The sequence below is a fragment of the Alligator mississippiensis genome, chromosome 3 (assembly GCF_030867095.1).
Source record: "Alligator mississippiensis isolate rAllMis1 chromosome 3, rAllMis1, whole genome shotgun sequence".
Classification (NCBI taxonomy): Eukaryota; Metazoa; Chordata; order Crocodylia; family Alligatoridae; genus Alligator; species Alligator mississippiensis.
This window is the reverse complement of record NC_081826.1, coordinates 190,860,461-190,876,124: the sequence shown is the minus strand read 5'-3', so window position 1 is coordinate 190,876,124 and position 15,664 is coordinate 190,860,461. Positions and strand designations below refer to the sequence as shown.

The window sequence follows — 15,664 nt, the reverse complement described above, 5'->3', positions numbered from 1 at the left end:
TCAGTTCATGATTATGTTTTTCAAATGCTAAACATGGTTTTGCATTAGGTTCCAATTCTGATTAGCAGATTTATGCATGCATCTCTGGTTCAATGTTACATTTTCACAATCCTTTTGGCATGGCACAACTATCATCTAAGATTAATACGAAGATCTGTTTTGTTCAAATGTTGTTGGATGGAGACCCCTCTTCAAATAGATTACATAATTATTTTAATTCCACTTCTCCAATACCATGTGGGGTAGTGCAAATTCCTTATACATTTGTTTCCTGATGTTTTTAAGACTGCGGTGAAAACAGGTATGAAATGAGTAAATGATGGGCATATCTGAAGGAAAAAAATAGGACTAAACAAATTCCTCAGCATGCTAATGTTGCACCTTTCCCCATCTTTTGACCTTTCTTCTGCAGCTAAACCCTGGAAAGGCTTCCCTCTACCTGACAATGACAAACAGCTGGATTCCTGAAACCAACTTTCTTTACTACCACTGCTATCCTAATGGTATCCTATGTTTTCATTTGTGGCAGTGAATTTTGTCTGACCCTGAAAGACTGAAAAAGACTTTTATAAGAGCTGTATTTATATTAGCTCTTTGTAAAGAAAGGATATATTTCATCAGGAAAGATGAGAGATACTGATTTATTGCTTGCTTAATATAAAAGATACTTCCACACAAACATAGCTCTAAGGAAAGGATTGTCAGATTAACCTTTTTATTTAACCAGTTTTCCTTTCTTCAGGGAAATAATATTTCTCCTTAAAAACACAGAATACATATTGAAATACTTGATATATTAGTATAATATAAAAACAAGCTCTAAGCCACATGCACAAAGTAAAACTTAAGCATGCAGAATATACTAAAGCAATGGAGGATATAAAGAGTTTGCTAGGAAAAAATGATATCTGGTAATCAGTATCAACTTAATTCAGCAAAAAACCTGTTATATCACATGCATGTTAAAATAAATAAATAAATTTATTTTGCTAAATAGACCTCTCTCCTCACCTCCACTAGAAAGACAGCATTCACATTATCCTGGCTGCCACCTACTCACTATATTCTCATTTTGATGCCTTTTTCACCAACAAGGTCATTTATACATTCTGCCACCTCTCAATATCCATTAAAACTAATCTTTTTCTCTAGCTCATTAGCCAAATCTTATATAGTCCTTATGCCCTGTCTTCATAACTGCAAGATTATTTGGGTCTCCCAGATAGACATATTACCCACTTCAGTCTCTCTACAGTCTTCTTCTTTACCAATGGGATTAATCCCATAACTTCCTCAACTAAACAGGACTCTATGCATTGCATGCATTCATCTGCAAAGTGTCTGTAGTTTCTTGTCCACATTTAAGTCTTTCTGAGAAATCCCACCCCTGCTTTGATTTCTACAGTCCATCCTCTTCATTTGCATGAGTTGCCTATCTTTATACTCTTTCCCCCGACCATCACTTAGAATTGTGAGACCCATGGATCAGGGATTCTCTTTATGCTTTTCTTTCTCTTCTTACATGAAAACATAAAAAATGAAACAGCTGCAACCTTTCTTCATTTTCATTCAAAGCCATTTTACTGAGAATGCCAAAAAACAGGGACAACAGGACTACAATGGAACAAAAGGATTACAATGACCCTGCACTAAATACCTGTACATTCTTCAAGATGCCTTTATCCATACAGATGGCACTGTGTGCACTCTCATGGGTACAAGCTAAAATCTTCAGCTATCAATAACCTGTGGAGGCTGCACATGAATCCTTCACACACACATACAAATGACAAGGTAGCCTCAATAGTAATTCCTTCCTAATAATAATATCCAGTAATATTCTGAACAGGGTTGCCATCTGCCCATATATTTTAAGAGCAGTCTAAAAAAAAAATATATAAAAGCTGTCTATAAAAAAAAAGCCTCAGAAACAGTGTGGTTGTTTGAAGATCCATGGTCTTATTGCCACTGGAATAAAACAGGAATGTAAGCATCAATGGACAGAGAGAACAGAGCAGCGCCACCTGATGTCAAAACAGGCATGCTATTTGGAGTTGTCTGTCAGGGCTTTGTGGCCCACTACAGCCTCAATAACTCCTTCTCTCTCATGCTAGCTAGTGCTGCTACTAAATGTCCCAGCCACTGCTTGTCTACTCAATTTTCACCCCAAAGGTATGCAGGGCTGTGAAGCCTCAGGCCAGATAAGACAAGGGTAGAGCTGTGGGGCTGTGCATGGGGGGGGGGGGGGGGGGGGAGGGGAGAAGTGGCAGCTGAGGGTCTGTGTTGGGGCAGAGGGATTGGGAGTCAGGCTAAAGAATGGACTGGAAGGGGCAACACAGTGTAGGGTGTTAGCATGTGGGGTGAGCGGAGGACACCTGGGGTAGGGGCTGCATAGTGTAGAACCACAGCTGCAGTCATATATGGCTGCCAACTCAAGAAAATTGTGTTATTGACATAAAAATGTGTCAGTTAAAAAAAACCTCTGGTTGTCAGTAAAAAGCTTATAGATTGTCAGTAAAAAAAAAATTCTTGGGTTGGTAACCTGCATTCTGAACCAGTAGAGAAGACAGACAGGTCATGGGATGCATGTGTCCAAAAACTTATCAATTAACTCCACATACAATAATGTACCTCTTTCTCCTTTGAGCATTTTTTCTATATATACACCACTTCAGGGCATTGCCTAGAGTTATGTCAAGGAGACAAATACAGATCTATCAAATTAGACCTCATAATGAAATAGTGTAAGATAAATCTATTAAACACAATTTCCTCTTATAGATTTCAAAGACAGGAAGCCCTTTAAGATATCCTACAGACCTTGTAAAGTGTGCTTTAACCAGAGAGAGAAGGGGAAATTTATTCGAAGTATGAGACATCTAAATTTGATTTGAAACCCACCCCAATAGTCCTTGATTAGTTATTCACTAACCTTTAGCTATGGTTCCTGAAGGATCTTCTAAGGAGCTTTGTTCTATGCAGATAGAAAGACACTGCTCTTAGGATAGGCTATCAAACATTAATATTAGTCTGAACTAGAATAAGAAGATTTGAGGAGAGGAATAAATAGATAAACTAATTTAAGTGAAAATCTGTAACAAACTTCAGTAAAAATTCTAGGCACGTTGTATGCACAACTCTTTCCACATGGGAAAATGTGTAAGGAAACCCTAGACAGAGTTTGTCATGTTAGTCTGAAGTCAGGCAGAAGGTAGAGTAAATAAGCACCTTACAGACCAACTAAATACGATATATAAAGAGCACAAACTTTCATAAACTTGAGCTCACTTTGTCAGATGCTGTGAAAGGACAAGTATAGAGCAGCATATAAAGTAGGGCGAGTGATCTGAAAGTAAAAGGTGGAAAGGGAACATTGGGTGAGGCAAGCAGTGCTGGGAGATGCAAAGAAGCAAAGAACCCACAGGAACAAAAGGGTTTACCAGAGTCATCCCTAGGGTTGTGTGGGGGCCCAGGGCATATCAGCCTGTGCAGGGCAGTGAGTGGCCAGAGCGGGGGGAGGGGGAGAGTGGCTGCAGTGGGGGGGGACAGACAAGGTGGGGTGTGGCAAGCAGCCAGAGTATGTAGCCGGTGGCATGCGATGGCCACAGCGGGGCCTGTACAGCACTGTCCACAGGGCCCCCCCCCAAAATGCAGGGCCCAGGGCGGTTGTCCCGATTCACCCCCTGTAGGGACGGTCCTGGGGTTTACAATAGCTAATCCAGGTAATGGGATAAAACTCCATAGTCCCTGTCCAAACCATACCAAAGGTGGGAATTCACTCAATTCAAGCTGATAGCTGCTAAAAATGCTACCTTTATAGAAAAATGATATATAGAACATGATTATAATACTTTGAAAGGCAGATACATTAAAGACGTCAATACTACATTCAGGAAACAGTTCTCTAACTGATGGAAATGAGTCAGATTCCACAAAACTAGAGACTAAGGGCTAAAAAACTAGCTGAATAACCATCAAACTTTGGGTGGAATGCCAGAACTGAGAAGCCCAAAATGTAGCAACTGATAAATCCTAGTAGTCACAATTAATATCGCCCAAGCCTTGTCCTGAGATATTTTTCTGAGTACCTTGGGAATCATCAGGATGGGGTAAGGTGGGGCAGAGTCATAACAACAGGTTTTGATTCCACTGAATCAGAAATGTGTTTGCTTTAGATTCATGACTCATCCCTTCTCAGAAGTAAAATATGGGACATTTTTGCTCACCTTTGTAACATATAGGTCCACTAAGCAAACCTTCAGTCCTAAAATACTGGATTCCAAATTGAATCCTTCATTTTCCATTTGTGGGAGATGGACTCGTTTGACTTTGGGGCTAAGTACACACAGTCAAAAGCCCCAAGACTGAATTGATTCAATCTTTGCAGGTTTCTGTAAACTGCCTAGATTGAACCTATTAGAAAGTGAACCGACATTTGCTTTTCAAACCTGAAAGGCAGCCAAACCCCTGCAGTGGCCCATACCAGGAACCGGGGACTGCTAAAGCACACCTCCCAGCCTGACAGCCACAGCAGAGAGCCAGGAAATGCCCCCAGCCATGCTCCCTCTTCAGCCTCTAGCCAGCTGAGATTGACGCATGGGGGGGGGAACCCTTCCACCAGGCCCCCAGCCAGGGTCTCCCTAGTGCCAGGGAAGGGGAAGGTCCCCAGTGGAGCGTTTCTCCCTTTCTCCCCCATGTCTGGAGCTAGTTCCCATAGCCACACCCTCTCCTCAGTCCAGGCCAGCTGAGGAGGGATATGAAGGGAACCTTCCCACCCTGCACCAGACCCCTAGCTGTGGACTCCCAGGTGTGAGGGTAAGGGGGAAAGGGGGAGCCCCAAAGAGGGCATTTCTTCCTTTCTCCCCCCACACCCAGAACCAGAGCCGGGCCAATCACCCAAGCCATGCCCCTGGTGGCTGGCTGAGGACAGAGTGGGATGGGAGGGACTGCCCCCCTCCCTGGTTCCAGAGCCCTAGCTGGGCTGTGCTGGGTGTAGGGCAGGGTAGAAGCCCGCAGCGGAAGCTACTTTTCCCTCCTCCACTCCCTCCTCAGCTGGCCTGAGGAGGTGTGACCAGGTGATCTCCCCAGCTCCTGGCTTGGGCAAGGGGAGTAAAGCCCCCACTGCAGGCTTTCCTACAGCAGGGAACCATAGTGATCACCTGGTCACACCCCCTCCTTGGCCAGTAGGCCAGCTAAGGAGGGAGTGAGGGCAGAAAGGGTTCCCCCACACCTGGCTCTGGACCCCCAGCCAGGCTGTGCCCAGTACAGGGCAGGGCAGGGAGACAGGGGAGCCTGCAGTGGGGGGTCATTTCACTTCCCAGTCCCTCTTTAGCCAGCCTGCTAACCAAAGAGGGGCCGTGGCCAGGTGACTGCCCTGGCTGCCAGCTGAGGGGAAGCTTGCAGTGGGAGTTTTACACCCCCCACCCAAGCCAGGAGCTGGGGCAATCACCTGGCTATGTTATCTCCCCAGCCAGCAGTCCAGCTGAGCGGGGGGAGAGGGAACAACCTCCACTGTAGACTCCCCACCCCCCCTTCCCATGGCAAAGCCAGGTGGGGAAGCCCCCCCCCAGTGGTCTGCTGACCGAGAAGGTGTGGCTGAGTTATTTCTTGGCCAGGATCAGTAAAATGAGGGGAATGATGGTGTTGTTGAGGCTTGCCCAGTTTGCTGTACTGATGTCCCTTTTCATCCCTGGCCAGGCTTTACAATTCAGACACTTGTTTTCTCTGGGGCGAATGATGCCTTCATGGACTGTTTCAAGAGCTGAAATTTTGTTTTCTTTTCTAACAATGCAGAGGTACTCATCGAGAAAGACAAATGTGCCAAGACACAGCTTGGAAGATATGTTTCCTAAAAGCCACAAAAATACCTAATGTATCTGTTCTTTAAGGGGAGGAATCCAACACTTGACAGACAGACTTAAAGCCCACAGAGTCTGAATCAATCATTAAAGAAGTTATGTATAGGGAAGGTGGTACAAAGGATAAAAAAAAAGAGCTTTTGTATGAAGATGGGGAGGGAAGATCTAATCAGTGAAATATGCTCCCAATATTTGATCATTAATTCCTGGCAACTGAAAAATAAAAACAAAAAATGTAACAAAATGTAGAAAATGTTTAAGTACTAACTGGTCAGACATTCACCAAGATTCATCTTTCTGCCACAGATAATGAGAGGGTTGAAGGACAGTTGAAATAGCCTCATTTCTTATGGCTTCATATGAGCACGTAAGATGGTTTAGGTCACATGCACGACCCCAGCAGACACTACTAGGCAAAATAATTTGATCCCTATATAGATCACCTACAGCAAAATTCAAATTGGCTCAGGCTTGTAGAAAAATCAATGGGTGTGGAAAAATGAAAATGGATTCTCCCATCCTGAGATATAAAGTTCCCTGACAATGGTTCCTTAAAAAACCAAAAACCTTAAACTGTTGCTCTTTGTCTTGTGCTTTGTATCTAAACATGGAGAAGACTGCTCTCCCCATGGCTGTCAATCACACATCCTTCCCAAGACCAGAAAAGAAACAGAATTAAAAAAAAAAAATCAAAACAATTAGAATGTGAGCGCCAAGGGGTGGGGAGATTTTTTTTTTTTTTAAGGAGAAATCTGGATGGCAAAATCAGCAGTGATGCTGGTGCACAAATAAGAACATGTCAAAGCATCAACATGGGGAATGACAGAAAATTGAAATAGCAATGCTTTTCCAGCCTTGCTTTACCAATAGGTTTACTGTATTTTCTCACATACAACACAACACAGACTACAATACATGCCTTGTTTTTCAAAGTCAGAATAAAGGAAAACAGATTTTTCCAGAGTTATGGCTGCATAGACCAGGTACAGATACTAATCTTCAACTGGCTTACCTTCCCTTTCCTACTTAACTAAAGCTGCAACCCTAGCTGCTTCTGTAGACTAGTATCCATGTGTGAGTCAATGATTTTGAAAAGAGCTAGAGTCTCCGAAGCAGTGAAATAGGAGAGATCTGGAGTAGCTAACAAACAGCAAATTGCCCCAGGTTAGCTTGACTGGTGGAACATTATGACCATTAAAAAGGAGAAATGAAACACCTCTAGAGTACAGAACAATGAGCCATTAAATCAATGACTCCTCAGCTGCCTGAATAGTAATGCCACAGTTGCTCCAGTGTGGAGCAGGAATCAAAGCAGAGTGTTTCTATCCCAGTCAGCAAATCAGCTTCTCTACATAATACATGCACTCCAATTTTGGGAGGGTTGTTTTTTGTGAGAGGAAATACAATTTTATACTAAACATAAGTGCAGGTAAACTAAAGACAATGCAACTTAGTTGTATTTGAACAAAAATATATATGTATACAACAACATTTTAAAGGAAAATGTAATTCACATTGGTTAGGGTAAGAAAGCTACCATATAGACTGAAAACTCACTAAAGGATCATAAAAGTTAGAGATAAATATTAATGTACACAGCTTGAAAGATGTTAATTATGTTAAATAAGCCCTGTCCTAATTATCCGGACAGGAAAATAAACAGCACATTAATGCCAAGATTTTTTTAAATGGGCAAGCTGAAATCACCAATAAGGATAGTGAACGGGTGAAAAGATTACAGAGAATTTAAAAATGTGAGCAAAGAATAACAAAGTAAGATTAAACCTGGAAAAATGCATTCTAATGTCAGGTGAAAAATAATCCACAATACAAATAGATTAGACAATGATGGAAATGCTCAGGAAGTAGTACAAGAACGAATGCTGAAATAAAATGACGTTCGATAGTGGACTCAAAATTTTACAAAATTGCATAATGCAAACAGATGGATGCAATCTTCAACAGCCATTGTCACATCACAGATCAGGGAGGTAACAGTCCACTGTTACTATCATAGATTATGTGCGGGCCGGGCCGGAACCCAGGCCCTTTCATCGCTCTGCACGCGGGCAGTGGCTGGCAGCCCGGGCAGGCCGGGTCGGAGAGGGCGGGCGCCGAGCTAGAATTAGGCACAGAGACTTAACGGTTGATTTTAAGATTGTTTACTTACACCGAGATGGTCGCGGTGCAGGCTGGAGACTTGCTTGAGTTGCGGTTACAAAAGAAAACACGAACACACGTGGAGTTTGCTAGGCTCCATGCAGACAAAACACGAACAATCACGTGGAGTTTGCTAGGCTCCACGCAGACAGAACTCCGGATGTCCAGGACAAGCGCGCATCAAAATAGAAAACTCGTCGATATGTCTTATAGAAAGTTACCGCTCGAAGACGGGAAGAGGTGGGTGGTGGATCAGGCCGCCGAACTCCTCTGAGTAACACACAGGGTTTCTATTACCCTGCCGCGCACACCCAGAGTCCCCACGAGATGGATGCGGAGTCCTCTTCGGCTTGGGCGGAAACTGCTCAAGCCTCTTATACGGCTAGCAGGCCAATCGCTAGCCGCCACATGGGAATAATTTAGCACTAGCCAATTGCGGGGCACAAATTTGCATGTGAAGAGCGGGAACTCCTTTGCACCGTGCATTTCTGTGTTGCAAAGAAAATGCACCCTGCAAAGACAGCTGCAAAGTGGCGGGAACTCTCTCCTTTGCATGCGGGTTCTCTGTGCAGCAGAACTCCTCCGTGCAATGAAGCTGTAAACCCACGGGGATAATTCTTAGTGCCGAAGCACACACAAAAAAATCAGACCTTTGGGTCGTGACAGATTACTGTCTTTGTCCTGAGCACCATATTAAGAGAAGAAAATTGGAATAAACCTAGAAAAGAACCGCATAATTAATGAAAGAGCCAGGCAGGTTAATTTATGAGGAAAGATTAAGAGGACCCAATATCTACTCAGATTGGCTAAACAATAGCTAAGTGGGTAGATCAGAAAAGTCATAAATATCCACAAATAATGAAGGATGTAAACACCAGGACCCCCAGTTCAGCAAAAGCACTTCAGCCCATTTCTTACCTGTAGGTATGTACTTTACTCAAACCTATCCGTATTCAGCCATTTAACCACCCACTGATTTCAGTGGGACATAACTGTGTACTTGCATGCTTTCACTGAATAGAGATGATATTAATTATGTGTTCAAAGTCAAGTATTTTGCTGAATGTGTGCCTTAGAGCAGAATAGAATTATTCCATATTATGCACAAAAATGTAAATAAAAGTAACAGTAGCATAACTCGGGCCAGGTGAGGAGGGGCACCAACTATGAGAGGATGCTTGGATTCCTGCCACAGAATCTTTGCCTCCATAAGGGAAACTCTGTGCAGCCCAAGCCCAGACGCAGGGGCCAGGCAGAGCAGGGTTGCACCTATCAGGGTGTCTGCAGTGGGGAAGAGCATGAATAAAGTAAGTGGAACAGTGCTCCCCTCCCCTGCAACCCTTTCTAGCAGCAAGGGAAACCCTGCATTGCCTCTTCCTGGCCACAAGTACTGGGCAGGGCAGCACTGCACTAAGTTGATCTGTGGGGCAAGGGGTGAGAATGGTAATCAGAATGGTGCTTCCCTCCTCTTCCTGTCCCAAGCACTCAACGAGCACTCTAGACCACTGAGAAATAATGGAAATGAAACAACAAAATATAAGTTGAGTATCAGAGGAAATAGTATCAGTGAAATACATGAGGATGTGGAATAATGTCCCCTGTAAAAACTTAATCTTCTGGGATTTAAAAACTAGAATGCTAGAAACTACTTTAAGAGCAATACTGTATTGCCAAGGAAAGAGACTGCGTGCTTTAAAGCAGTGGTGCCCAAGTTTTTTGCCCTGCAGGCCAGTACCAAGTTACCTGTGGGCCAGATCTGGTTGAAAGGGGCTGCACAGTCTGATCTTGATCCAGCCACCCAGAGTGGGGGTACAACAGAGCAACCTAATCTAGATGTGCAAGGAGGAAAGGGGCAGGACAGTATGGAGTGGCTCTGATCCAAATGTGTGGGGAGGCAGGGGAGACACAGGGTGGAGCAGCCCCAATCCTGACGTATGGGTCAGGGGGAGGGCAAAGCAGCCTAGTGATGGTCTGGAAAAGCAGGGCAGGGGCAGGGCAGTCATGATTCGGATGGACGATTTGGTGGGGGGGGGGGAGGGCATCAGGGAGAATGGAGTGGCCCCAATCCAGATGTGTGGGGGTGAAGTGGCTCTGATCCAGGAATGTGCATGGTAAGAGGAGAGTAGGGGCAGCCTAGCCCTAGTTACGATGTGTTGAGCAAAGTGGCCTCAATCCGGACATGCGGGGAGCAGCCCAACCCTATCAGGATGCACAAGGTTGGGGCAAAGTACTAATCCCCCTTTGCTGCAATGGCCTAGCTGAAGCTGGACCATTGTGTGGCGCTTCTACTAGTCCCCCCTGCCAAGTTTTCCAAGCTCTGGGGGAGACCCACAGGCTGGATGTGCAAGCTGGAAGTTGAGCATCCCTGTTTTAAATTATTCCTTTCATTTTTAACAGATTCTGTATTTAATTGAAGTCAATTCTCAAGTAAAATAATCGGATGTCACCCACAACCCCCTCTCCCCCCCAGATATTCATGACTGAGTTATGTGTAAGTGTGAAAAGCCTGGGACAGGAGTTGTATAAAGGCTACAACCCTTACACCCAGTTCCTGTTCCACCCAAATGCATTTAATTTACATTGTAGAAACTGCACAAGTCCCGCTGCAGGAAAGAATTCAAGAGTAGGGCCTAAAGGTCAAAGAAATCAATCAATCGCTTATAGTGCTCACCTTTATACTATGAGAAGCCAACCCTGCTAAATTATTCAAGGTCCTATACCAGCAGTTCTCAGCAATGGTACTGCAGCATCCTGCTGGGGTGCCTAGAGATCCTTTCAAGTGTACACACAATGTTAGCACTTTTAGGTATGCACTATTACGTATGCAAACGTGATTCACAAGGTAAACCCAGAGATTTCAAATAGTATTCCATGCTGTCAAAAACATTCTGATCTGTTTTGGACTTTTTTAGTTTTTTGTACCAGAAGAATTGCTCTATTACTTTTCTGTAGTCAAAAAATGAGTGAAAGGTGATAACTGGCATTTTCTGAAAGGCGCTTCAAGTCTATGAAGTGCCATGAGTGTAAAAATGTTCCTAGACCGAGTACTCTTTGTGTGGTTCTGTAGGAATCTCTGTGGCCTACAGAACAGAGATGCAAAACAACATTGCTTCTATAATTATTTTACATTTATTTTATGCTGATTTAAGAAAATAAGTATAGGGAGAAAAATAGCCATTAAAATCAGGACATTTTCCATATTAACCTTTCAAATGAATACATGTGAACATACAGTGATTTAAATACTAAATTACTAGGTATTTGGGTATTTCCTTTTTCTTATTACATATTACATAGTCTGTCAGAGAATCGATTGTTAGAACCACATGTATATTTCTGGTGACTGTCACATGTACTATTTCAAGAAATCAATCTGGACATGAACATGTCTTTTTATGCAGCTACTTTGGTTCTGGCAAAATGAAATAGAAAAAAAGAGGAAAGAAGAGTTCCTTCAGAAGGCCTATTCTATTCTTCACTATATCTGTGAAAATGCACAGCTGTCTTGTCTTTTCCTGGTTTTCCAAAAGTACAAGCCACCTACCTGTTGCTGGACTGGTACTTGCTGTACTACCTGCGTGGGCACTGCTGCCTGGCCAGCCACTGATGTCTGTAGAGTCACTGTCGAACCTGTATCTGACCCAGTCTCTGACGTCTGCATTGTGGTCTCTGAATAAAATTAAAGTATAAAAAAAAAGAGTTTAGCATGTGAATTCTTGCTGATCATCACATATGCTTAGTTAAATCTTGGAAAAAGAACATTTGCCCAAATTCTATACCAGGAGGTTAGCTAAACAATCTCTTTTTTTTTCTACTACCACACAAGTATGTGCATATTGCCGGGTTTTTTTTCTTTTTTGAAGTGCTGCTATAATCTAAATATTACAAGTTTTTATCATTACATAGGTTCCTGGCCTGTCTATGCCAGGAACTGCTTAGCGCTTCTAGGACAGAAACAACACAGAACATCAAAAGTTTTGATTCCAAGAATGAATTGTTTTTCTGAGATTACCTTCCAGTCTACTTTGTAACAGAATATACACTTGTCAGTTCATAGCAAGGTGCCTGAGAACCTCCTTACTCCCCCGTGATAAATGCTGTGAAAAACAAATCTATTACATGGCTTAATTCTTCTCTTCCTATAGTAACATATCCTAACTGTAACTACAATGACACCAGTTGAAGTTTCTCCACTATAAAACTCATTAGAGGGGAGATTCAGCTCTTATGTATGTTTATGGTATAATTAAATCAGCACACTTGAGGCCATCTACAAAAATATATATTTTCAGTTTGAGAAATATTTAATTCTAAACTTAACCAGCATTAAGTATGTCTTCATATAAAATTCCAGTATCACCTGCATTAACTGAAAACTTGAAACAGACCTGGCACTATTTTAATTCTAAAGAGTTGAAGTCATTCCCCCAAAAAGAACACCGACAAATTACAACATCTACATATTACCAGTTTTCAGAAAAAGTTAACACATAAAGCATAAGGTATTTTTAAAGTTCAATGAGGAAAATGCATAATACCAAAATCATTCTCTCTTCATCATGAATATTCTCTTAAATCATTGTGTGAAAGTCATTTTCCTCCCTAAATTCAAGCATACAGGCTCAAGTAATTATTTAAGTCAAAATTCAGTGGCCTTTTTCTAGTCTCACTTATGCCCCTAGTACCTCTTATTATTTAATACAACATTATCTCACATACAACATGCACCTCTTTTCCAAAGTCAGCCCCTCCAAATTGAGGTGCCTGTTTTCTTTCTTCAAACGTAGGACTTCGCATGTATTGCTCAGTATAAATAAAGGTGGCAGAATCTCAACTTTGGTTGGGTATTACTGCTTGCCTAGAGTGGAAAGTTAGAGAGGGAACTTTATGAAGGAGAAAGAAAAGTTACGTTAGATCCATTGAGTAACTTTACAGAATGTGTAGAAGCTCAAAACAGAGTGAAAGACTATCTTCTATAAGTCATCATCTGATCTCACACTTCTATCTAGAGAAGAATATAAACAATGTTGGGACACTAAGAAGCAGACTTAAAATTTTGAAGAACTCAGTATTTTGGGCACACACTATGAATACATTCTTGAAGAATGAGCCTTGATTCCTGCTGGTGTTGAAACTCTTATAGAATACATATACAATTTATATGGAACAAAATCACTTCACTCCTGTATTTCTATCTAAAAAAAATTAAAGAGACTGCTGTGAAATACACTTGGATACTTAAGAAGAAAATCTACATTTAAATTATTCATAAGACAGCCTAGAAACATTAGCAGGCCATACTATTATGACCAATATTTCCTGCAAGGAAACCAAGACAATAATGCCCACATTTATAGACATATTCATTCCTAATAGAGGGCTTGCATAATTATAGCAAAATCCTTGGGTCTTCTCAAGAACAGTTAAGAGTCACATTTAATACTATCCAATCTCTTATCTGCTCTACTATGTAACTGTAACTACAGCTGCACTGACTTTTGTTCTAAGACAACAGGTATGGAGATACCAACAACAACATGCAAGGATAAGGTTTAATTGCTGTATTTGGGAATACTGAGATGATATAGACAGCATCTTTACTCATTTCTCATTTGTTTCATTACACAATGCGAGGTAATACATTGAGAAAATTGTATGGGAAATCTTTACATATTAGAAATGCATTTGATAGAGATGCCAGCCTCTGTCCACTTTTCTATTTTACATTTCCTGTAAAAATGTGACTGTGTATTGAGGTAAGGATTGTAGTGGATTAGTTGATGATAGACATCTTGTTATGTGGTATGCAAATCTTGAAAATTTAACATTATCCCTGATCTACAATTTCCTAGGGCCCAGTGAGAGGCTAGAAATTTGTTAAGCAAAAAACCTTTACTGAAAGCTAATACCAAAAACAAGAAATTAAGAATTTTACAGCACAAATGACAAAATGTATCAAAGACAACTAGAAGAATTTGGAGAAAGAGAAACTAAGTGCAGTTAGGGAAAAGGACCTTTAATAACTCATCTAGAATAAACAGATCTGGAGGCTAGTAATTGTGCCACCTAGAGCAGTAATTCTCAAGTAGGAATCCATAGTGTCAAACAAATGTTGACATGTTGTGGCCTGAATTCCTTGCAACAGAATGATTATGCTGTTATTTTTCACATAAAAAAATGAAAGAAAACTGATAGCTGGCATTTTCCAAGGGGTGCTTTGAGCCTTATGCCTTGACTCTAAAAAGGTTGAGAACCACTCACTTAGAGGGTAACTGAAGTCGAGGAATTGTTTTTGTTGAATAACCAACTCTATTTCTTCTTTTTTCCTCAAAGGTCAGTATCTTTACTGGCTGGCACCAAGGAATTACACAAGACATCATATTCCCCAAAGGTGGGGGTATACTTATACTTTTTTTACTCACCTTTCCAACAAGGATCATATTCTAAAAATTGTCTTCTACACCTTTATTTAATATGAATGAAGGACTAAGAATCTTATTTTATTAAATAAAGTTACGTAAAATACCATGCATGGAACTGCTTAGAAGATATGTACCATACCTAAGCGAAATTTTCATTATGCAAAATGTATTCACTTAAGTGGGAATCTGCAGATGGCAGCAATGGAGCTATACCTCTACTTATATTAATTTAAATAACTACATAAGCACAGGTCCTCCATTTTATAGTTCACCTCAGAGAAACAATTTAAGGAACATTTTAGTAATAAAGGTGACCAGTGTTTGTTCTGTGGTGCCAAACAGTGAGTTACTAGTTTGATTACCTGCAACATTTTTTTCTGAACAGCCACACAGGTATCAATCAGAGAAGGTAATACTGGAGAAACTTAGGGCATGTCCCCACAAATGCACATATGCAGGGGTGCGAGTTTTCCGCAGGACTAAAAGCAGTGGAACTTCCTTGCACACGTGCTCCAGAGCGCAGTAAATAGAACCAGGTGGAGTAGGGGAGGCTGAGGCCAGCACCTGTGTTGGCCCCAGCAGTCTTACCTAGCGTCCTGGGGAACTACACAGGCAGTAGCAGTACTAAGCCGGCCATTCGAAGCCTGGCTGCCAGCCAGAAAATGGCTCTGGACGGCCAGGCTGCAGTTTCCTGCAGCACACACTGCCGCCATGTGCACCACACCACTTTTTTCAGCAGCTTTTTTTTTTTTTTTTTTTTGACACCAGGATCTTTTGGTGTCAAAAAAACACCATGCTGCCAGCTAATACAGTGAAGCAGTGCTTGTGCATGGCATGCATTTTGCAGCACTTCAAATAGATTTGAGGTACAGCAAACCTCACATAAGTGCTCATGGGGAAGCATGCTTAAAGTAATTTTTTTACAAATCTTCTACTTGTCTATATAGAGCATTCTAAACAGCTGCCAGTAGGATCCAGCAGAGCAATCACATGCAATGAAAAACACTGTATGGGACCATGTGATAATTCTTGTTTCATTAAAAAATATACCCCATTACAAAATGATAAAACAGAGAGTATTACTTTACCATGGGTTTTTGTTTTGGGGGGTTTTTCTGGTAAATTCAAGTTGATCAAGTGAGATACTTAAAGTGAAATTAAGTATCTACATTCAGCAGACTATCCCCTGTATATACTGCCTGACCCCTACTTCAGCACATTTAG

General features: G+C 41.7%; 1 protein-coding gene across 3 annotated transcripts in view; it reads right to left on the bottom strand.

Moving 5' to 3' along the window:
* The window catches only part of RFX3 (regulatory factor X3), a 283,524-nt gene that overhangs the window by 155,797 nt on the left and 112,063 nt on the right, over window positions 1-15,664 (bottom strand). For 2 of the 3 annotated variants that reach the window (XM_059724759.1, XM_059724760.1), the window contains exons 2-3: window positions 12,747-12,876; window positions 11,563-11,687 (exon numbers count right to left, since the gene is read on the bottom strand). In XM_059724759.1, coding sequence (XP_059580742.1) covers window positions 11,563-11,679 — 117 coding nt within the window. In that variant the 5' untranslated portion in view covers window positions 11,680-11,687; window positions 12,747-12,876. The remainder of the gene's footprint in view (window positions 1-11,562; window positions 11,688-12,746; window positions 12,877-15,664) is intronic. The other variant, XM_019478106.2, reaches the window with a different exon arrangement.